General features: G+C 33.9%; 1 protein-coding gene across 1 annotated transcript in view; it reads right to left on the reverse strand.

The window, feature by feature from the left end:
• Nucleotides 1–558: 558 nt before the first annotated feature.
• Nucleotides 559–25,279, reverse strand: part of LOC133334740 (protein dachsous-like) — a gene marked incomplete at its 3' end in the record, with an annotated part of 43,238 nt that continues 18,517 nt past the window's right edge. The window contains exons 6-7 of the mRNA XM_061543071.1: nt 17,558–18,107; nt 559–1,061 (exon numbers count right to left, since the gene is read on the reverse strand). Of these exons, the coding sequence (XP_061399055.1) occupies nt 559–1,061; nt 17,558–18,107 (1,053 nt within the window). The remainder of the gene's footprint in view (nt 1,062–17,557; nt 18,108–25,279) is intronic.

Raw genomic sequence — 25,279 nt, forward strand, 5'->3', positions numbered from 1 at the left:
ATATTTTATATTTACCCATGTTGAAGGTCCTTAAAAATATTTGATACAAAAACCGAAACATGTTGAGGGTCTTAAAAATATTCTTTAAAAATCCATGCCTCTTATAGTCGTTGAAAAAACATTTTTTACAAAAGTCGAATCTTGTTGATGGTCTTAAAAATATTCCTAACAAAAATCGAAGCTTGTTGAGGGTCTTAAAAATATTCTTCAAAAAATCCACGCCTCTTATAGTCATTGAAAAAATATTCTTTTAAAAATCCAATGCTTGAGAATTTTTGATCCACTGTGTTCAATTCAAACTCCTTCTTCCTACAAATCAATTGTTTATTTTTATGAAAAAAAGAATAGAATACAGGCGTGGGCAATCTATATTTTTTCTCCGCCAAGGTTTTGCTTAAAATAGTTACTTTCCCTAAGGACTAGGAAAAAATAAAATACAAAAACAAAACTTAAGACTTTGTCAGCATAGCAAACCTAAAAACAACAAAGCTAGAAAAATTCTCCTTAATAATACAAAATTAAAATAAGAAAAAAATAGCAACAACAAAAAACACTCACCCGAAACACCAAACTCGAACTGGTAAACGTTGGCCGATTGTCATTCAAATTTAACACCTCAACACGCAGCAAACGTATCGATTGTTTTGGCGGATTACCGCCATCGGTTGCTGCCACCGCCAAACGATAGATGCTACGCTCCTCGTGATCCAACACGACCAACGTGCGAATCACACCCGTGTTGGCGTCTATGCTAAACAGACCAAAGCCATCCGAATCACGACCTTTTAATATCGAATAAGTGATCGATGCATTCTGTCCATTATCACGATCGACAGCACGTATGCGCACCACCTCAGTGCCGGGCGGTTGTTCTTCGCGTACACTGACCACATCCTCTTGCGGATCGACAATTTTCGGTTGATTGTCATTGACATCGGTTACATGGACTTTGACAGTAACGCGTGAACTACGATATGGTGTACCTTGGTCGCGAGCCTCAGCGACAAATTCATAGACGGAGCTGATTTCACGATCCAGCGGTTCGCGAGTGGTTATTTCACCTAAGAGGGAAAGAGAAGAAAAGAGAGAAAGGAGGGTATTGTTAATATAATAAAATACATTGAAGAGTGTGTAAAATAAACAAAAAAATTGTGGGATGTTGTAATTAGTGCAATTAATTTCGACTTATTCCACAATGACCTGCCATAGACCTTTAAAAAAGATTCCTCTTGAAATCGTCAAAAAAAATCGTCCTTAAAAAATATTTATTTTGAAAATCCTCGAAAAAAGGTCATTGAAAAAATATTTATTTTGAAAATCCTCGAAAAAATGGTCCTAGAAAAAATATTCCTTTTTAAAATACACGCATCTATTAGTCCTTGATAAAAAAATTCTTTAAAAAATCCACGTGACTATTAGTCCTTGAAAACCCTTTTTTTAAATCCAGACCTATGACACACTTTTAGAAAATACAATTACAACCAGTAAGGGAAGTAGTAAAGCCGGACGGCGTCGACTATATGATACTCTTCACCGCTTTGGGTATATTCTACATATGCATCCTAACAATCAAACACCCGTTCGAAATATTTATGGAAGCTATGTCTGCATCTGCACCAACTCAAAAAAAGCTTTATCTAAATCTGAACCGATTGTCATGAAACTTAACACACATCATTCTAGACCTATTTCATTACGCTGTGCCAAATTTCGTGCAAATCGAAAGATATATAGGGACTTTGGTGCAACATTTATATAAAATCGGACGAAAATATATATGGGAGCTATATCAAAATCTGGACCGATTTTCACGAAACTTGGCAAACATCAATCTAGACTCAATTCAGTACGTTATGCCAAATTTCGTGCAAAACGAAATATATATATATATATAGGGACTTTGGTGCACCTAAAATCGGACGAAACTATATATGGGAGCTATATCCAAATCTGGACCGATTTTTACGAAACTTGGCAGACGTCGTTCTAGGCTCAATTCACTACTTTATTCTAAATTTCGTGCAAATCGAAGGATACAATGGGACTTTGGTTCACTATTTACCTAAAATCGGACGAAAATATATATGGGAGCTATATATAAATCTGGACCGATTTTCACGAAACTTGGCAGACATCATGCAAATCGAAAGATATATAAGGTCTTTGTTGTACCATTTCTATTAAATCGGACCAAAATATATATGGAAACTATATCTAAATCTGAACCGATTTTCCCCAATTTCGTCCTTGGGTCAAATGAATGAGCTGTGCCAAATTTCATCCAATTTGAATAATAAATGCGACCTGCACTTTGTTTACAATTTAACATGGACAGACGGACGGAAGGACGGACATGCATAAATCGACTTAGAAAGTGATTCTATGCATATTCTCAAAAGGAACCATGTGCCTATCTCATTTCCTTTTGCCTGTTACACACAAATGCACAAACACATAATATCCTGTACCACAGTGTGGTGAAGGATATAAAAATCTGCGCCCGTTATTGACCTTGAAAAGATGTTCCTAAAAAAACCACGATTGTGTTGGCACCTGAATATATATGCCCACTGACACTTCAAAATATCCTTGAACAAATATTCTTTAAAAAAATCCACGGCTGACATAGACCTTGAACATAACTACGCTTCAAATAGTCATACTTTAGATAGCTCTCACAAAAATTTAATGTAAAAATCCATTGGTCTATGAAAAATATTTTTTTGAGAAGGAACTTCGAGGTGCTATTAAAGCATACCTTGAAAATTGTGTGGGAGGAACTTCTTTATTATTTATTCATTAGGGAATTAGAATTTCGAGTTAGAGTTACTGAAAACGGTTCGATGATCTATCAAATATTAAAAATATATATCTTTAATTCCACTTTTCACGTAGTCCTTGAAAAGATGTCTTAGAAAATATATCCTTCATACCCCAAACATTTCAACATAACCAATCAAAAACCTAATCAAAACACTTTACAGATGAAGATCATAAAAATTGATACCATCTATTAAAAAAAAGATTTATTTAAAACGCACACATACACAGCAGCATCCAAACATGACATGCTCACCGATGGCAAATATTTTCCTACTGCAGTTTATGTTGATTTCTTAGATGAGGTGGTAGGCCTTGCAGCAAAAAGACCCAATGAATAGAAGAAAGCCACAAGATCACTGAGAAAAGGCACTTGTTATTCGCATTGGTATGTCTCTTTGAGTGTTTGTGTTTGTAACTAGAACCAGAACAGCAGTTTCAGCAATGTCAGCTCATCCGTCAATTCGATGTCTTTTGCAATTGACATTTAGGGGCCACTGTTAGGCTTTGAATTGCAAAATTACCAAGGGGATATTGTTCGATGAAGATGAAGGAAAGCATGAATGCGCAAACGTAAACTACTTGCAGCATTCTCTGCATTTGGAACACACACAAAACAAGTTCAAAAGAAATAAAATCTAGAAGTTAACTCAATTGATTTGTATTTGTTGTTGTCGTTTTTTCCACTACGACTCCTTTTCGATATTTCATTCGGTGGATGATAAAATGTTTATATTGTAGTATTTTTTTATTTAAATCAACACAATTTATGTTAATGACATTGTATGGTTTTCATTCGTTGCCCAGAAACCGCACACAAGAATGAAGAAAAAACAACAACATCTCTTGAAGATTGATTTGAAATGATTAAAATCTTTTGCTTTCAAATGATATCCTTCACCCCAAACAGGCAGGCAATCTCTGCAGAGCCGTTGATCATTGGCTAAACACCGAGACCGAGACCAAACGGCAAACGGACACAAGAAACCGAACGGGCGCAAGAAAAAAATATATCGCCCAGATAGAAAGAAAGCAAACAGAAATATTGATGAATGGTTTCAGCATATATTAGCTGCTGGAAACTGGAGCAATATGTTATAGATTCATTAGATAGGAATCTCTATTTGTTTGCATGTGTGTGTATGTGTTCATGTAGAGTAGATTTGTATGCTGCCTTGAAAACGGGTTGTATAGGCTAAGGCGGCATTCATTTATTATGCTGTATTTATAAGAAGCCGATGAAACAATGTTTTGGAAAAACAAAATAACTGTTGAACATTTTGATTTTCTTCTTCATCTTTTTTTGTATTTTATTTGGTAATGAACATCTGGTGTAATATAGCGGAAAGTATAAAGAAAAGATAACAAAATCGTATTATGACCCAAAATAATATGATCAAGTGTAGTTGGTTACAAACTCAATCTTAGTTCGACATCTTTTATAGATTCTTTTTTTTCTTTTCGAAAAATATCGAAGTGATTTTTATTAACTTTTCAAGGACCGGGTATCTTGGATTTTTAAAAAAAAGGAGTCCCTATATGTGTTTTCTAAATATATATTTCGAGTATAAATTCGAATTTTTCAATTCGTAGTGGATGAAACGAAATATATATTTTCAGAGCTATATAAGAACCAGTGAGCGGAGCAGTATACGAGGCCGACCATATGATATCCCACGCAACTACCATGAAAATCTAACCTTCTTCGGTTCGATATTCTGAGCTTGGTCAATATTTCTCGATATTTGCACCCTCTTGACCGATTATAGGTGAATATCTTTATTTTCTCACCCTGGCATATTTTCCAAATCTCGTTTTCCCCAGGTTAATATTTAGGACATAATATAAAAATTCGGTTGATTCGATTTACGGAATATTGACAGATTATCATCTCTGCCTCTTCACCGTCTAAAATATGTGATGTTTTGCATATGGCCTCTAGAGCGACTAGAAAATCTGACAAAAATAAAATGTTCAGTTCATTACGCCCACTGAATTTCTTCAACAAAAATTATAGGCATCATCCTTGACCAAAATTGAAATTTCATGTAGAATTTCAAAGCGATCAGCGCAACATTTCTGCCATCTAGTGGGGTAATCGTAAAACTAAACAATATCATAACACATATACAGCTTTAAATATTTACGTTTAACTCCCACATAGGTTAACAATTCCTTCTCGGGTCAATGTCCTTCAAGAGTAAATATATATATTAATATTGAATATTAAGTACAGTTTTTGTAATTCTTCACACAAAAGTCCGGGTCCATTCGACACACTAAATATTGACCGATCTTTACCAAAACAGTCATACTTATTTTTTTGGCCAGATCCCCATCTCCATGCAAACATTTGTCATGTCCGAATCATAATGGCGGCCTCTGAAGAGACCAAAAATAAGACAAACATACAATTATTGTTCCATTTCATTCCCTTCTTCGGCCCGAACTGGTCATACATGCAAAATTTCGTGAAGATTGGTCCATAACTGTGACCTGAATCGTGTTTAGACGCACATGCCTAGATCGACGATCGGTATACTTAAAGGTAGGTCTAGGACCAATATTATATTTCGCGGCGTTACAAACTCTTGGGCCACCCGAAGCTGTAATACCTTAATAACATAGTTGAGCAGCGTATAAATATAATTTAAAAAAAAATTAAAATAGAAAAAAATCGAATGGATCACATTAGAGTTCGCTGTGTATTTTCTATATTTTAAAGGTTTTAACCGCAAATCTCCACCACAATTGTGGACTTTCATTCGGCGAAACTGGGGGAAGCACAACATTTGTGGCAGAACTATTGCGATATATATCGTATGTAGAATCCAAATATGTATTTTTAAGTCATTAGCCGATATATTTTGCGACAAACTTTCCGAATTTTTGGCATTCCAAATCATGATTAAAAAATGCTTCTTGCAAGGAAATTCACCACACTGTGGTACTGGGTATTATGTCTTTGTGCATATGTTTGTAACAGGCAAAAGGCAACGAGATAGACACATGGTTCCCTTTGAGAATATGCATAGAATCACTTTCTAAGTCGATTTATGCATGTCCGTCCGTATGTCTGTCTGTCCATGTTAAATTGTAAGCAAGTACAGTTCGCATTTATGATTCGAATTGGATGAAATTTGGCACAGATAATTCTTTTGGCCCAAGGACGAACCCTATTGAAATTGGGAAAAATCGGTTCAGATTTAGATATAGCTCCCATATATATTTTCGTCCGATTTAAGGTGAATGGTGCACCAACGATCCTATATATCTTTCGATTTGCACGAAATTTGGCACAGCGTACTGAATTAAGCTTAGAATGATGTGTGCCAAGTTTCGTGGAAATCGGTTTAGATTTAGATATAGCTCCCATATATATGTTCGTCCGATTTAATGTAAATGGTGCACCAAAGTTCCTAAATATCTTTCGATTGGCACGAAATTTTGCACAGCGTACTGAGTTATGAGTAGAATGATGTGTGTTAAGTTTGTGAAAATCGGTTCAGATTTAGATATAACTCTCATATATATTTTCGTCCGATTTAATGACCCTATATATTATTCTATTCGCATGAAATTTGGCATAGGGTATTGAATTAATTCTTGAATGATGTGTGCTAATTTTTGTGAAAATCGGTTCAGATTTAGATATAGCTCCCATATATAGTTCCGGCCGATTTTAGGTAAATGGTGCACCAAAGCCCTTATATATCTTTCGATTTTCACGAATTTTGTTTTAGCTTACTGAATTAAGTTCTGAGAAAATCAGTTCAGATTTGCATATACCTCTTATATATGTTTTCCTCCGATTTTTAATAAATAGAGCACTAAAGATCAGTAGCTAGGCCGATTGACACAACGTACTGAAGTTATTACAAATTAATATCTGGCATGTTTCCTTGAAATCGGTTCAGATATAGGTATAGCATAGTTTCCGTATATAATTTCAGCCTGGGTATCCGATTGAGATTAAACAGTTCAGCATACCAAATTTTGCTCTATTTACAAAATTTAGCATAGGTTACAGAATGATATGTGTAGGGATTGATGTTAGTCGGTTTACATATACATAAAGATCACATGTTTAATTTCGTTCAATTTCACGTCAATGTTCCTTCGAACTTTCGACTGTTCGAAGGAACATTTAGGATACATATGTAGAATATACCCAAAGTGGTGAAGGGTATCATATAGTCGGCCCAGTCCGACTTTACTACTTTCCTTACTGGTATAATAGTGCCAACTACAATGGTTGAAGTTCTTGGCCCAATTTTCGTTCATGAGTATCGATAATTTGGCATTTTAAGTTTTTAGCGTAAAAATGTATTCCTCCTAGCCCAATAGAATAATCCAAAATTTTTTTTATATATTTAAAGCACACCACATTAATCAGATTATATAAAATTCGGCCAGCGAACTTCACACAGGGGCACCTGTACTTAATTCAGTACGCTTTGCAAAATTATGTCTCTATCGTACAAATTTTGCGAGGGTGGTGCACCATTTACATGAAATCGGACGAAAATGTATATGGGAGCTATATCTAAATCTGAATCGATTTGAACAAAACTTCTCTATCTGTACTTAGGTCCAAACGCTCTGCAAAATTTCGTCGCAATCGGACAAATCTAGGCAGTTTTGGTTTACATAAAATCGGACGAAAATATATATGGGAGCTATATCTAAAACTAAACCAAATTCAAAGAAACTTTGGGTCTTTGGAGCATCATATACTTAAAATCGGATGAAATTATGTATGGGTGCTATATCTAAATCAGAACCGATTTTCCCCAATTTCAATGGGGTTATAATTATGAAATGGGGATCATAAATGTGACCTGTACTTTGTTTACAATTGAACGTGAATAGACAGACGGTCGGACATGCATAAATTGACTCAGAAAGTGATTCTATGCATATTCTCAAAAGGGACCATGGGTGAAGGGTATAAAAATTACTTGAAACTTCAATGGCTTTTAAAAACATAGATTAAGGAAAGCTATAATATCCTGACAACATAGTTGTGTAGGATATAAAAACCACGCTTATACCTCTGATAGTCCACAGACAAATACTTTTTCCAATGTCTTTGCTTTAAGTGTATGTTAGGCAAGGTATTTCCACATTTTCTTTTTATTCGATATTTCCATTTCCCTATAAAAAAAATCTCTCTCCCCTCCCTTCCAATTTTTACCCAATTCCACTTGGCAAATTTGGAAAAATAGAAAAAAAAGTTAATTTATTTCCAATTTCTAAATATTTTTGCACAGAAACCCAACAACGGACGAACCATAAAAGGGGATACTTTAAAGTCGACCTCCATCGACCTTTTGGACAAAATTTTTGCTTAATTCTTGTGCATTTTTTTTTGTCAATTGACTTCGTTTGTGCGACTCTTTGGCTTTCCTTTCTATTACGGAAAGAAAACAAAAAAGAAAAACAACTGCAGGCTTTTGGGACAACATTGTTGCCATGTTGGTCGTCGTTGGTTGGTTTGGGTTATTGGCTATTGGTTTTGTCCTGGCCATGTGTGTATATGTATGTGGGCCTGTGTGTATGTTCACAGATTGAGATTGTTGCAAAAGTAGAACACTTCTTTTTTGTTGTATTTTTTCTTACAAGCCACAATTTTTCGTAATGATTGACCACATAGGTCATGATCATCATCATAGAGAAATGAACACTAAAAGGCAGGCAACAAAAACAACAACAAAAATCACAATACTTGTTTAGACGGCTATTCAGTGAATGATGATGCTGATGACTGATTTTCCTCCCGAACGTCTCTTAAGCAATTGAGAGTGAGTTCCATGATGTGGTACGCTTACGTTTCCTACTTCCTTGAATTCTCAACTCCTGGTCGCTAAACTATTTATATGAATACCTAGATTTTTTCTCTCAGTGTATGAGTGTGTATAGTTTTTGCCTAACCTACACAGATTGTGGCTAAGTGAGTTGTTAAAAATGTCAATGATTTTTTTGCTGTTGTTGTTGTTGTTCTCGGTTTGATGTAAACTCTTTGGCTAAGACTAAAGTGACGTTAATTTATGTTAAAAGGAAATTCTTAACGTTTTTATTGATTTGCTTTGGCAAAAAAGAAAAAAAAAAAAAAACAGAGTTACGTCTGTGGGCCAAATGATCTCCAGGAAAAAGAAAGAATAACAACAACAAAAACTAAATATCATTGCCGAGTTGATTTAAACATTTCTATTTTTTATGGTTTCGACGAAGAAAGTCTTGTTAAATCCAAGTCAGGAATTTCCAAATAAGTTGTCAAACGGTTTTTGGGGGAGGTTGGCTGGCTGGTTGGCTCGGTTGCTGTTTCTGCTGTTGTTAGATCAAATGTGTTGAATGTTGTGTAGTTGTAAAAACTAAACTGAAGCCTCTTGCCTATGGGGGAATAGACAATTGCAAAAGTGCATTTGAAGTGTGTCAATCATTTGGGAAATCAAATTGGTTGTTTTATTAAACGATGGTTTTTTTCCTCTACCATTTCAACATGCCACAAGGTGTTCTGAAATCTTTATTTCGAGAGGTTTTAGTTAGAGTTTTTATGTAAATAAACAAACGTTAATTAAGGAAAATATGGCTGATTTTTCAAGAAAATAAAATAAATCACAAATTATGTTTTGGCTATATCTGATAGACCTAATTATTCCGCTGCTGAATTTTCGAAAACACCGAGGAAGAGAAAATATTTGCACAGCTCTACACAATATCACAGAGACAACAGAAAACCAGTAAGGAAAGTTGTAAAGTCGGACGGGGCCGACTATATGATACCCTTCACCACTTTGGGTATATTCAACAGATGGGCTCCTAACAGACGTCGCATTTTTGAAGGACCATTAACATGAAATTAAACATGTCATTCTGCAACCTATACTAAATTTTGGTCAGATATAGAGTTCCTTCTTACAATGGGACAAAATTATGTTAATAAATTTAAAGCAAAATATCGAAATCTAAACCGATTTCATCGAAACTTGTCACATGTTAGGTTACACTAATTTCAGTATGTTTTTGCATTCGGCCACATTTTGAGTTCTTCATTAACTTAACGTGCAAATGGAAGGATATATAGAGACTTTGGTGCACCATTTACATAAAATCGGACGAAAATATATATGGGAGCTATATCTAAATCTGAACCGATTTTCAGCAAATTTAACATACGTCGTTCTAGACTTTATTCAGAATGCTATGCCAAATTTCGTGCAAATCGAATTATTTTCAAGGACTTTGGTGCACCAATTACCTACAATCGGATGAAAATATACATGGGAGCTATATCTTAATCCGAACCGATTTTCACGAAACTTTGCACACATCATTCTAAACATAATTCACTATGTTATGCAAAAATTCGAGCAAATTAAAAGATTTTCCAGAGATTTTAGTGGACTATTTACCTAAAATCGGACGAAGATATATATGGGAGCTATATCTAAATCTTAACCGATTTTCACGAAACTTTGCACACATCATTCTATACTTAATTCAGTACGCTATGCCAAATTTCGTCCAAATCGAAAGATATATGGGGACTTTGGTACACCATTTACCTTAAATCGGACGAAAATATGTATGGGAGCTATATCTAAATCTGAACCGATTTTCCCCAATTTCAATAGGGTTCGGACGGACATGCATAAATCGACTCAGAAAGTGATTGTATGGATATTCTCAAAAGGAACCATGGGTCTATCTCGATTATTTTTGCCTGTTACGAACATATGCACAAAGACTAAATACCCTGTACCCCAGTATGGTGAAGGGTATAAAAATGGCAGTAGAAAAAAATTTATTTTAATAATCTAAGCCTTAAATACCCTAGAATTTTGTTTAAAAATTCAACGCCTTTTTGATCTTTAAAAAATTATTTTTAAAAATCCACACCTAGAAAAATTATTTGTTTTTTTAAATCCAAGCATAAAAAATTTTTATTGGGAAAATTCAGATCCTAGACATTAAAGAAAAAGTTATCTTTGGAGTTCCTCGACGGAATATATATTTTTTAATAAACTCTTTAACCAATTCACGCCTTGGGAATTCCCGAAATTTATATTTGAAAAACCTACGCCTTGAAGATTCTAGGATTTTTTTGACAAAAACCAGGATCCTAGAAATATTTTATTAATTTTTATAATAGTTATTGAAAAAAAACCTAAGCTGTGGAGATTCTAGAATTATAGCAAAATTCAGCCACGAATTGGACATTCTTAAAATTTTTAAATCTACGCCTTGAATGTTTCAAAGACTCTTTTTTGAATAAATGCACGCTTTGAAGATCCTAATAGTTGATAAATGAAAAATCTAGACCCTGAATATCCTACAATCCACGTCTTGGCGATCTTAAAAAATATATTTTTCTCAAATCTCAAGTTACGCCTTTGAGAATATGAGTCTTGGAGATTTTTAAATCCACATCTTGGAGAACCTAAAAATATATATTTTTAGAAAAATTCTCGCCTTGAAGATCGTAGAAGTTTTTTTTAAAAAATTCAAGTCCTAAAGATCCTAGTCAATTTTTTTAAACCTAGGCCTGCAGATTCTTAAAATGTTGATTGGAAGGATCCAGGTCTTGCAAGTCCTAGAAATGTTAATTGGAAAAATCTACGTCTTAGAGATCTAAGATTTTTTAATCCACGCCTTTGAAGATCTTGATATATATTTTTTTTCGAAAAACGATACTAAACGATTCCAAACACAGCTTATTTTTTGTCTCATATAATGGCTAGTATATTAAATGGTCATCTTATCCAGAATTTCCTACCGGAATATATCTACAATATTCTTTGATTGTAACTATTCCAAACACAATAAAATACGTAATGAATCTACTTCAGATTGGAAATTGAACCACTTAACCAAACACAATGAAAATATTTCATCTCATATTTAATAGAAGTCATTACGGAAACTCAAGCCATTCATGTAATGAATACTAACCTAATAACATAAGTAGATATTCAGCACAACCACAACAACAATAACAATGGGAAAAAATCAATTTCCTTTTTTTCTCTCTCGTTCTCAACAAAGGAGGTCTCATACAAGTTTTTTCAAATTGAAAATAACTACTTATATTCATAATTGCGCTCTTGACAAAAAATAACCCCACTCAACGATTAATAACAATGGATGGATGGAGGAGCACTTATGTGCTCTATTGACCGATTTTAATTCAATTCATTGTGCGGGTCGTTTTTGTTCGTGCTCCTATTCCATACATATTTTGTTTTTTGCCCTGCCATTATGTTATGTTCTCCTGTTAGTCATCGTTGTATTACTTTTCTGTTTTCCAACAAAAAAGTAAGAAAAACATCATCGCCCACAACCAGAAGAAGACACACAATACAAAGGAGACAAAAAAAAATCCCCACCAACCAAAAGTACATTCCACGAATATTTCGTTTAGTCAATGGGGTTTTAGCCATTGTTTACCAACAGACACGATTGACCATCATGTTTTGATGTTAGAGTTTTATGTTGTTGTTTTTTTTTCTTACGTGATTTTTCCTCTTCTCATGAATGCCTGGTACGATGCCAAAGTTTTTCTTATTACTTTAAACTGGTATATGTTTGTTGTACAAATTTACAACAATTACGGTTATATTCCCACACTCGCAAACATCGAATGTATAGAAAGAAAATAAGTTTTGTAGATTTTTTATTCATTTAAAATTCTATTGCAGATGGTGGGTGTATTGGGTCCGGTATTTCGTTTGTAACTGCAAAATGGTCACTATTAAATAATGAGGATTTTTTGAGGAACATTTTTTAGAGAAAATCAGAACCATACTAGAACAAGGTCTATTAGAGGCGTGGATTTATTAAAAAAAATTTTTGAAGGACCATTAGAACCGTGGATTTATTAAAAATAAATTTCCAAGGTCTATTAGAAGCCTAGATTTATTAAGGATAATTTTTCAAGGACCATTAGAGGCGTGGATTTTTTTTGGCCTATTAGAGGACTAGATTCATTTAAGATTATCTTCCAAGGTCTATTAGAGGCGTGGATTTATTAAAAATGATCCTTCAAGGACTATTAGAGGCGTGGATTTATTAAAAATGATTTTTCAAGGACTATTAGAGGCGTGGATTTATTAAAAATCATTTTTCAAGGACCATTAGAGGCGTGGATTTATTAAAAATCATTTTTCAAGGACTATTAGAGGCGTGGATTTATTAAAAATGATTTTTCAAGGACTATTAGAGGCGTGGATTTATTAAAGAGTATTTTTTCAAGGACTATTAGAGGCGTGGATTTATTAAAGAGTATTTTTTCAAGGACTATTAGAGGCGTGGATTTATTAAAGAGTATTTTTTCAAGGACTATTAGAGGCGTGGATTTATTAAAAATGATTTTTCAAGGACTATTAGAGGCGTGGATTTATTAAAAATGATTTTTCAAGGACTATTAGAGGCGTGGATTTATTACAAATGATTTTTCAAGGACTATTAGAGGCGTGGATTTATTACAAATGATTTTTCAAGGACTATTAGAGGCGTGGATTTATTAAAAATTATTTTTCAAGGACTATTAGAGGCGTGGATTTATTAAAAAATATTTTTCAAGGACTATTAGAGGCGTGGATTTATTAAAAATTATTTTTCAAGGACTATTAGAGGCGTGGATTTATTAAAAATTATTTTTCAAGGACTATTAGAGGCGTGGATTTATTAAAGAATATTTTTTCAAGGACTATTAGAGGCGTGGATTTATTAAAGAATATTTTTTCAAGGACTATTAGAGGCGTGGATTTATTGAAGAATATTTTTTCAAGGACTATTAGAGGCGTGGATTTTTTAAAGAATATTTTTTCAAGGACTATTAGAGGCGTGGATTTTTTAAAGAATATTTTTTCAAGGACTATTAGAGGCGTGGATTTTTTAAAGAATATTTTTTCAAGGACTATTAGAGGCGTGGATTTATTAAAGAATATTTTTTCAAGGACTATTAGAGGCGTGGATTTATTAAAGAATATTTTTTCAAGGACTATTAGAGGCGTGGATTTATTAAAGAATATTTTTTCAAGGACTATTAGAGGCGTGGATTTTTTAAAGAATATTTTTTCAAGGACTATTAGAGGCGTGGATTTTTTAAAGAATATTTTTTCAAGGACTATTAGAGGCGTGGATTTATTAAAGAATATTTTTTCAAGGACTATTAGAGGCGTGGATTTGTTAAAGAATATTTTTTCAAGGACTATTAGAGGCGTGGATTTGTTAAAGAGTATTTTTTCAAGGACTATTAGAGGCGCGGATTTATTAAATAATATTTTTTCAAGGACTATTAGAGGCGTGGATTTATTAAAGAATATTTTTTCAAGGACTATTAGAGGCGTGGATTTTTTAAAGAATATTTTTTCAAGGACTATTAGAGGCGTGGATTTATTAAAGAATTTATTTTTCAAGGACTATTAGAGGCGTGGATTTTTTAAAGAATATTTTTTCAAGGACTATTAGAGGCGTGGATTTTTTAAAGAATATTTTTTCAAGGACTATTAGAGGCGTGGATTTTTTAAAGAATATTTTTTCAAGGACTATTAGAGGCGTGGATTTATTAAAGAATATTTTTTCAAGGACTAGTAGAGGCGTGGATTTATTAAAGAATATTTTTTCAAGGACTAGTAGAGGCGTGGATTTTTTAAAGAATATTTTTTCAAGGACTATTAGAGGCGTGGATTTATTAAAGAATATTTTTTCAAGGACTATTAGAGGCGTGGATTTATTAAAGAATATTTTTTCAAGGACTATTAGAGGCGTGGATTTTTTAAAGAATATTTTTTCAAGGACTATTAGAGGCGTGGATTTTTTAAAGAATATTTTTTCAAGGACTATTAGAGGCGTGGATTTTTTTAAAGAATATTTGTTTAAGGTCTATTAGAGGCGTAGATTTTTTTAAAGAATATTTATTTAAGGTCTATGAGAGACGTGGATTTATTAAAGAATATTTTTTAAGATCTATTAGAGGCGTGGATTTTTTAAAGAATATTTTTAAGTGGATTATTAGAGGCGTGGATTTTTTAAAGAATATTTTTAAGTGGATTATTAGAGGCGTGGATTTTTTAAAGAATATTTTTAAGTGGATTATTAGAGGCGTGGATTTTTTAAAGAATATTTTTTCAAGAACAATTAGTGGCGTGGATTTTTAAAAAATATTTTTTCAAGGACTATTAAAGGCGTGGATTTCTAAAGAATAGTTTTTTCAAAGACAATTAGAGGCGTGGATTTCTAAAGAATAGTTCTTCAAGGACAATTAGAGGCGAGGATTTTTAAAGAATATTTTTCAAGGACTATTAGAGGCGTGGATTTCTAAACAATAGTTTTTCAAGGACTATTAGAGGCGTGGATTTATTACAAATGATTTTTCAAGGACTATTAGAGGCGTAGATTTATTAAAAATGATTTTTTCGGGGACAACTAAGACGTGGATTTGTTAAAAATATAGTTTTTGGGGACACCCAAGGCGTGGATTTATTAAAAATAATTTTTCAAGGACTATTAAAGGCGTGTTTTTTTCATATTCGATACTTTATTCCTCTCTTCCAATCCCTTTGCCTCTCCACCCATCATCATGATCATTGTCATCGATTTATTTGGTGGTGAAGACATTAATCATTCATTCGTTCGTTCGTTCATTTGAGGAGTGGCTGAATGTGAATTGAAATGTTTGTTCGCTGTTAAGGTTCTCGAGGTTTTTTTTTTTTGCCTTTTCTCGTGGCGTGCATCTGCAATCTCCAGCACCATCACAGTCGCCCAAAAGTTTTGTCGATTTATTTAAATGAACAGTTTTATTAGCATTGACTGAAGAGTTTATTATTGTAAAGAAAAAAAATGCAAAAAAATAACATAGAACATCGGGCTATGTAAATAAAATCCCACACAAAGATGACGTTGGAGTATTATAAACTTCAGGAATGTGACAAAGACTTAATTACCTTGAATTAAACAAATGGGATTTACAACAGGAAGATAGAGACTTAAACACTTAAACTAGAAAATACAATAACAACTTATATTAAAGAAATAAGGGCCCTTCAAAAAAATTATTTTTAATAAATCCACGCCTCTAATTGTCTTTCAAAACTTATTTTTAACAAATCCATGCCGGTTAAATCCTTCAAAAATTATTTTTATAAATCCATGCCTGTAAAAGCCTTCCAAAAATAATTTTTAATAAAAGTCCTTTAAAAATTAATAAATCCATGCCTGTAAAAGTCCTTCAAATATTAATAAATCCATGCCACGCCTCTAATGGCCCCTAATTTTTTTTAATAAATCCGCGCCTGTAACGGTATGTCCGTACGTCCATGTATTTTTGTGAACAAAGTACAGGTCGCATTTCTGATCCGATTTGGATGAAATTTGACATAGGTCACATATTTGGCCGAAGGGCGAACTCTATTGAAATTGGGAAAAAATCGTTTCAGATTTAGATATAGCTCCGATATATATTTTCGTTCGATTTAAGGTAAATGGTTCACCAAAGTCCCTATATATCTCTCGATTTGCATGAAATTTGGCACAGCGTAATGAATTAGGTCTAGAATGATGTATGTTAAGTTTCCTGAAAATCGGTTCAGATTCCAATATAGCTCCCATATATATTTTTGTCCGATTTTAGGTAAATAGTGCACCAAAGTCCGTATATATCCTTCGATTTGCACGAAATTTGGCATAATGCACTGAATTAATTCTAGAACGATGTGGGTTAAATTTCGGGATAATCGGTTCAGATTCAGATATACCTCCCATATATATTTTCGTCCGATTTTAGGTAAATAGTGCACCAAAGTCCATTTATATCCTTCGATTTGCACGAAATTTAGCATTGCGTACTGAATTAAGTCTAGAATGATTAGTTGTGAGTTTCGGGAAAATCGGTTCAGATTTCGATATAGCTTCCATACATATTTTCGTCCGATTTTAGGTAAATAGTGTACCAAAGTCCCTATATATCTTTCGATTTGCACGAAATTTGGCATGACGTAATGCATTAAGCCTAGAATGATGTGAGTTAAGTTTCGTGATAATCGGTTCAGATATAGATATAGCTCCCATATATATTTTCGATTTGCACGAAATTTGGCATAGTGTACTGAATTGAGTCTAGAATGGTGTGTGTTAAGTTTCGGAAAAATCGGTTCAGGATTCGATGTAGCTCCCACATATATGGTGCACCAACGTTCTAATGTTTGTCCGATTAACACGAATTTTTGCACAACGTATCACGATTGAGACTTGAATAACGTTGTTGCGTTTTGTTGAAATTGATGTAGATGCCATAGGTTCCATATGTATTTCGAACGGGTGTCTGATTGAAATTAAATGTTTAACCGAACCCTGTATCTATTTTGCTATAAATCGTTTAACATAAATTTGTCCCATGGTACGCAGTCGACTCCAAATCTGCTCGAATGAAATTAAATGTATCATAGGTTACAGAAAGACATGATTATGTTCCTTCGAGGGAGCATTGACATGGAATTGTAAGGATACATGTGCATAATATACCCAAAGTGGTGAAGGGTATCATATAGTCGGCCCAGTCCTACTTTACTGCTTTCCTTACTGGTTTCTATTGTGGAAGGTTTTAGTGACTTTGACCTATTTTAATCTTTTTCCCCCAGTTATTGTTTTTATTTTCTTTTTAAAATAATGAAAACAAAACAATAGAGCAATAAAAGTAAATATCAAAACATAACAGCAAAAGAAAAAAACTTACCCGTTAGTGGATTAACTTGAAATGAACTATTTGCCGACAATAAACTATATCTGATGACCGCATTCTCGCCCAAATCCAAATCAGTAGCACCAATAATGCCCACCAAGGAGCCGCTTCTCATATTCTCCTCGATGCTGAACTCATATGACGAACGTAAAAAACGTGGATCATTATCGTTGGCATCCAGTATGCGCACCACAACACGTGTGCTAGTTTGGGCAGGCGGTGACCCATTATCGCTGGCCACCACATGCAGTTCATAATGATCACGTGTTTCGCGATCCAGCGGCGAACGTAAATAAATCCAACCACTATTTGGATAAATGCCAAATATTTGGGCAATTTCATTATCCGTAGCTAGCGTGGTGGATGATGTGGGAGAGGATGAAAGTAACTTTTTTGTGGCAGATCCGTTGTTGTTGTTGCCATTCTGTTTCTTGGCATTTTTCATGAGGGTAACATTTCCTGACTGGTTGTTGTTGGTGATAATGCGATAAGTGATGCGAGCATTGTTACCGGTATCTGCATCTACAGCTGTCACTTGTACAATCTGAAAAACAAAACAAAAAAATTAGAGAGAAAGAAAGAGAAATTAACCATATGCAACATGTTGTGGTTGTTTTCGATGTTGTGTTTGATGATGATGAAGAGGATTTATGTCCAAATGATTTTTTTTGTTTTTCCTATTTGTCGACTGTTGCAAATCTATTTAAATTTCCTTGCAAATCATTTCATGTGTCCACCAAAGGAGGACAAACAGAATTACAACAAAAATTAAACTTTCACAATGTTTGACTAACGAAATGAAAACTGTGTTTCGATTTAATTTTGAAAACAACAGTATCCGCAAAACGAAAGCAACAAAATAGTACACACGTTGCAAAAGTTGCAAATTCGTGATAATGTGTAAAGTAGAAGTAACAGGCACTTGTCGTTACAGCCATTTTGGAAAGCTGACTAGTTATGTTTGTATGGACAATTCCAATTCCAAATCCAAATCGAAGTGAAGCGAACCGAAGTGGAAACAAAGTTTCTGTAAAAGTTTTAATCACAGTTTCATTAAAGAAAAAGGCATACATTTCGCTACGCCCATTTAATTTATTTATTTAGCTCTAAGGTATTTTGTTTAATTGCAAAATGTTGATTACGATTTGATTTGTTCGCGGCATGTCCGTATTTGACAAATAGTTTTGTTTTCCGTTGAGATAATGAAGCAATATATTTGGAATAATGTTTAAATGTTTTCCAAAACAATACAGGAAAAATAAACCTTTTGGTTATTCGGTCCCATATAACGCAAACTTGCAAATATCGGTAATTTGACAGTTTGATGAAAATTTTCCCGACAAATTGGCCGTAATCTTGGAAATCAATATTGGCCCATATTTCAAGGTATACTTATATAGACGGAACCCAGGCATTATTAGGTATTTAGGAGAATCATTTAATATTTTAGATTCCCACAGCATGTTTAACCCTTTGAGCCCCGAATTTTTTCCGCAATCATAGAACAAATTTCTGTTCACAGATTTAATGCAACTATCCCAAATAGGATATGCACAAAATTTGGCATCGCTACATCCTTGCATTCGGGAGATACAGTACATTCTTTGGGAAGAATTAAAGTCCAATATCAAGAAAACCAAATGCAAAATCAGAAAAATCATTTTAAATTATTCTCTGTATTCATTTTTACAAGAATCAAAAATAATTCTGATGGCGGAATTCGTACAATTTGAATACGAAGCGATTTGAATAATTTGGACTGTATACACAAATTAGTACTGTACACAAATTTGCTCATAACTTTTTTTTGATTTTTCTTTTGATATGTATCGTCCACAATCAGGTCTTCGTATGAAATATAAGCTCTAAAAATTTTGTTGCCTGTGGGCAACATTGGCCCACAAAGGGTTAATCTTCCTTAAAAAATGATCAATATCTGCCTACGTTTCGGTATAGGATTCGATCTAATTTAATATTTTCGATTCTCATTATATAGATAATTATAAATATAGGTCAACGGTTGGTATTGCTCCTACATAATGGTAACCCGAAAATTCAGTAGTTTTAGTATTTCTGATATATTTTCCAACCGTCACGAGTCATAAACGGTATGTTCAAGGTCATAGATGTCGCTACGATGGCTACGTATTTCGTTTCCTCCTGGCAATAGATTACCATAGCAATGTCCAATCCATGGATGAGGGTATGAAAAGTTCGGCAGGGCCGTTGACATTTTCTACTTGTTTTATTTTTGCACTTTGAATACTCTTTTTAATATATATATATCTATATATAGTGTTAAAAATGCGACGTCTGGGTAGACAGATGCTTCTTAACAGACGTCGCATTTTTAACACTAAATTGGATGATGTAAAACAAGTAACCTTTATCTAAATGTGAACCAACATTGATGCTTCATTTACTTTAAATCGAAGAAAACCTATATGGGAGCTATATCAGAATCTGAACCGATTTAAACAAAACATGGCACACGTTAGACTACTCTAACTTCGGTACGTTGTGCAACATTTTGTGACAATCGGCGTAACTTTGGGTCTTTGGTGCACACAAATTTTCTTGAAACTTAATACAGATCTTTCTAGCCATACTTCAGTTCGCTGTACCAAATTTCGTGCAAATCGAAAAATATAAAGGGACTTTGGTACACCATTTACCTAATATCAGACGAAATTATATATATAATATATATCTAAATCTGAACCGATCTTCACGAAACTTAGTACAGATCATTTCAGACTCAATTCAGTACGCCTTAGCAAATTTCGTGCAAATCGGAAGATATATAGGGTCTTTGGTGGACCATTTACATTAAATCGGATGAAATGTATATGGAAGCTATATCTAAATCTGAACTGATTTTCACGAATCATCATTAATTAAGTACGCAATGCCAAATTTCGTGCAAATCGAACGATATATAGGGACTTTGGTGCACAATTTTCTTTACTATTCTTAAAAATATTGAATATTTATAGAAAAACCAGTGAGCGGAGCAGAATAGTCGGACGGTGCCGACCATACGATACCCTACACAACTACCACGGAACTGTAACATTCTGTGATATCTACACCCTGTTGCCCGATTAGAGGTCAAAATCACCTCTTCCTTACACTGAAATATTTTCCTAACATTACTAATATTCTGTACAGTCCTTCTAATTACTTGTCCATATTCCCTTCACCGTGGCCTATAGATCGACTCGAAAAAAACACAAAAAATTCAACAGGCGTAGATTTTTAAGGGCCTTCAAGAGGCGTAGATTTTTAAGGGCCTTCAAGAGGCGTAGATTTTCAAGAACCTTCTACAGGCGTGTTTGCCACTTTATTTTCGATCAGAAAAAAATTATCAAGCCTTTTTGTTTGAGAAGTTGCTCCTAAGATCGATATTGAAAATGTTATATATCGGTCCTCGTTTTGATATACCCCCTAAAAGAGAGTCCAACACTTTTATGGTTGGTTTCATGGTTTTATACCCTGGTAACCAGTGAGCGGAGCAGTATAGTCGGGCGGGCCCGACCATATGATACCCTACACAACTTCGACGAAAATATAACTTTCTGTGGTTCTATATTCTGAGTATGGAAAATAATTAAGTTTTCGGCCCACTCCATCAAAATATTAGTATCTGATCATCATGGAATTATAGGCGTTGTCCTTGACCATACCAGGATCCTCATGGTAAATTTCAATGCGATCAGCGTTATGTTTCCTCACCCTAGTGTGGTAATGGGTTACTAAATATTATCCGAATACGTTAGACCCTGTAAATATTTAAGTGTAACGCCCACATCCGAGTACATACGACAATATAATTGGTATCTGTTTAAAGGTCAACCATTCCTCTTGGATATACTATCAAATTCTCGGGTCTATGTCCTTCAGGAGATAAAATTTTTTTGATTTTTGACACAAAAGTCAGTGTCCATTTGACCCGCAAAATATTGACCGATATTTATCTAAACAGGCATGCTGGACCATAATTGCGGCCTCTGGAGCGACCAGAAAATCAGACAAAAATAAAGTTTTTGGTCCATTTCTTTACCAAAAACAAAATATCGTGAAGATTGGTCCATAACTGTTGCCTGTATTGTGTTTAAATTATAATGGACAGACGGACAAACAAACGGACGGACACACATGTCTAGATCGACTCAGCTAGTCGAGATATGACGATCGGTATACTTAAAGGTGGGTCTAGGACCAATATTTCGCGGCATTACAAACTCTTGGGGCTGTAAAAAGTTATAATACCCTGACAACATAGCTGTTTAGGGTATAATAATTTATTGGAGGTATTTTAATTGTAAATTTACGCTTGTTAAAGATCCTTGCACAAATATTCTTGAAAACATTGCGCCTCTGATAGTCGTTGACAAATATTCCTGAACCAACTCAACTAGGTCTTCCTTTCTTAATTGTATCATTATTTCATGCCTTCACAGGCATGGTCATAGTGACCTTAATAATTGCAATCATAGTTTGCTTTTTTTTGTTACAATAATGTTTGACAATTCTATTAAGAAGCGAAAAAATAGAAAATTACTTCTGTCCCTATCCCCAACAACGACGACAACAACAACAGTAACTCAAAAACAAATAATAACTAGACAAAAATACTAATTTAGTACAAGACATTAACAAATTCATTTGTGCTGGGATTCGTCGACTGAAAGATTTCATTATGAATATTGATATTCATGGTCTGATGTTGTGGTTGTTGCTATTTGGTGTTGTTGGTTTATTTTTTTCTGGCGGATAACATTGGTCGAATGTAATGTAAACTTTGACTAAAGTGAAAATTTGAAAGTCACTTAACCCCAATTTGGTTAGGGAAACAAAGCAACAACCAAAAAGTAGAAAAATCAAAACAAAATTCTCACACACACAGACAGACAGTTAACTACATGAAAAGACACAACTACATATACAAGATAACAAAGCATCATATTCGAAGTGGGAGAAGAGGAAAACAGAAACAGCCCTAACTTTCCTTTGGCTAATTTTTTTTTGCTTTGGATTTTTGGTAGTTGTTTTCTTTTTTTTTTTTGAAAAATTGTGCTGCAATTCTTGTTCATTTAAAAACCAAAATGAAAGAAAAAACTTTGACTTTTAAGTTAGTTGGCGGTGGCTTTTGCTATTTAACTATTTTTGTTTTTTTTTTCTAGCAATAAAATTCACATGGCCAACAACAGCAACAACATTGAAAATAGCACAACACGACCAAATCCTTTTTCTTCGCATTTTTCCTCTATGGCCTCTCTCGAGACACGATTTTAATCGCTATTATTGTAGTTGTTGTTGTTGGTGGTGATGGTGGAGGTACTGTTGTTTTTATTTGGCCCGTCTTAGCCAATGTTTTTTTGGAAAAATAACAAACCTCCTCAATGTTGTCTACATACGAAAACTCTCTAGCAACTGCAGCACAATTACCCGTGTCTCGAGACAAGAAGAAAGCAACGAACGGTGACTGCTGCCTGGCAACTACAATGAGGGTGAGCGAGGGATCTAAACATACGCCAACGGTCAAAATAGGTTAATTGTACCAAAAAAAAAACCAAATCTACTCTACTACGAATTTAAATAACAGTTTTGAAATAACAAAAAAAAAAAAAAATCATGATTGAGGCCACAAGAAAATATAAATGAACAGTAACAACAAAAAATAAAATTAAGAAATTTCAACAAAAGCAGAAAGGAGGAATCTTGGAAGATTAGCAGATAATGGGCGATATGGCTTTCAACATTGAATGTTACTTGAAAAAATATTCTTTTAAAAATCTACGCCTTGAATGTTACTTGAACAAATATTTTAAATCAGTGAGCGGAGCAGTATAGTCGGAAGGGGCCGACCATATGATACACTACACAACTTACATGAAAATATAACTTTATGTGGTTCAATATGCTGAGCCTGGGCAATATTTCGTGATATTTGCACCCTATTGTTCGTCTAGAGGTCAACAAATATTACTAATATTCAGTACAGCCCTTCTACTTATTTGTCCATACTCCCTTCACCATGGGTTGTGTTGTGATGATCGGCTTATAATTGTAGCCTATAGATCGAATCGAAAAAAAAACAAAAACAAATAAGTTTTCGGTCCACTTCATCCCAAAATTATTATCTGATCATCACCGAAAACTATAGCCGTTGTCCTTGACCATAACTGGAACCTCATGGAACATTTCAAAGCGATCTGCGCTATATTTCCACCCTCCAGTAATGGTTTTTTAAATAATAGCTGAATACGTAAGTACCTGTAAATATGTACGTGTAACTTCCAAATCCGAGTACTTACGACAATATAATTGGTATCCGCCTAAAGCAAAACTACTCCTCTTGGATATACTATCAACTTATCGGCTCTATGTCCCTCAGGAGTAAATATATACGCTGTAAAATACAAAATTTGTCATTTTTTACACAAAAATCAGGGTACATTTGACCCGCTGAATACTGATTAATCTTTATCAAAATAGGCATGCTTATTCTTTGGCCCGATCCCCTTCTCCACGTTCGCGATGTTTGGGCCATAATTGCGGTCTCTAGAGTGACCAGTAAAACCGACAAAAATTAGTATTTGGTCCATTTCATCCCCTAAATATTAAGCGATCTTTACCAAAAACAATAGGGGTCTTCATTGGTCAGAACCCATCCTAAATGCAAAATTTCATGAAGATTGGTCCATAACTGTGGCCTGTATCGTGTTTACAAATTATAATGGACAGACGGACACACATGTCTAGATCGACTCAGCTAGTCGAGATATGACGATCGGTATACCTAAAGGTCGGTCAAGGACCAATATTTCGCGGCGTTACAAACTCTTGGGGCTGCACAAAGCTATAATACCCTGACAACATAGCTGAGTAAGGTATAAAAATATTCTTTAAAGTCCTTGAACAAATATTCTTTATAAAATCGACACCTTCTATAGTCCTTAAACAAATATTCTTTATAAAATCGACACCTTCTATAGTCCTTAAACAAATATTCTTTATAAAATCCTCGCCTTCTATAGTCCTTGAAAAAATATTTTTTATAAAATCAACGCCTTCTATGGTCCTTGAAAAAATATTCTTTATAAAATCAACGCCTTCTATAGTCCTTGAAAAAATATTCTTTATAAATTCCTAGCCTTTTATAGTCCTTGAAAAACTATTCTTTATAAAATCCTAGCCTTTTATAGTCTTTGAAAAACTATTTTTTATAAAATCCACGTCTTATATAGGACCTTAAAAAATATTCTTTATAAAATCCACGCCTTATATAGGTCCTCAAAAAATATTCTTTATAAAATCCACGCCTTATATAGGCCCCGAAAAATTCTTATATATTCCCCGAAAATCCACGCCTTCTATAGTCCTTAAAAATAATTCTTTATAAAACCCTCGCCTTATATAGTCCTTTAATAATATTATGTATAAAACCCTCGTCTTATATAGTCCTTAAAAAATAATTCTTTATAAAACTCTCGCCTTATATAGTCCTTAAAAAATATTCTATATAAAATCCTCGCCTTATATAGTCCTTGAAAAATAATTCTTTATAAGACCCTCGCCTTATATAGTCATTAAAAAATATTCTTTATAAAACCATCGCCTCATATAGTCCTAAAAAATAATTCTTTATAAAACCCTCGCCTTATATAGCCCTTAAAAAATAATTCTTTATAAAACCCTCTTTTATATAGT

This window comes from Musca vetustissima, unplaced genomic scaffold (genome assembly GCF_032173495.1).
Source record: "Musca vetustissima isolate MV318-11 ecotype Yass unplaced genomic scaffold, APGP_CSIRO_Mvet_v1 utg107487, whole genome shotgun sequence".
Taxonomy (NCBI): domain Eukaryota; kingdom Metazoa; phylum Arthropoda; class Insecta; order Diptera; family Muscidae; genus Musca; species Musca vetustissima.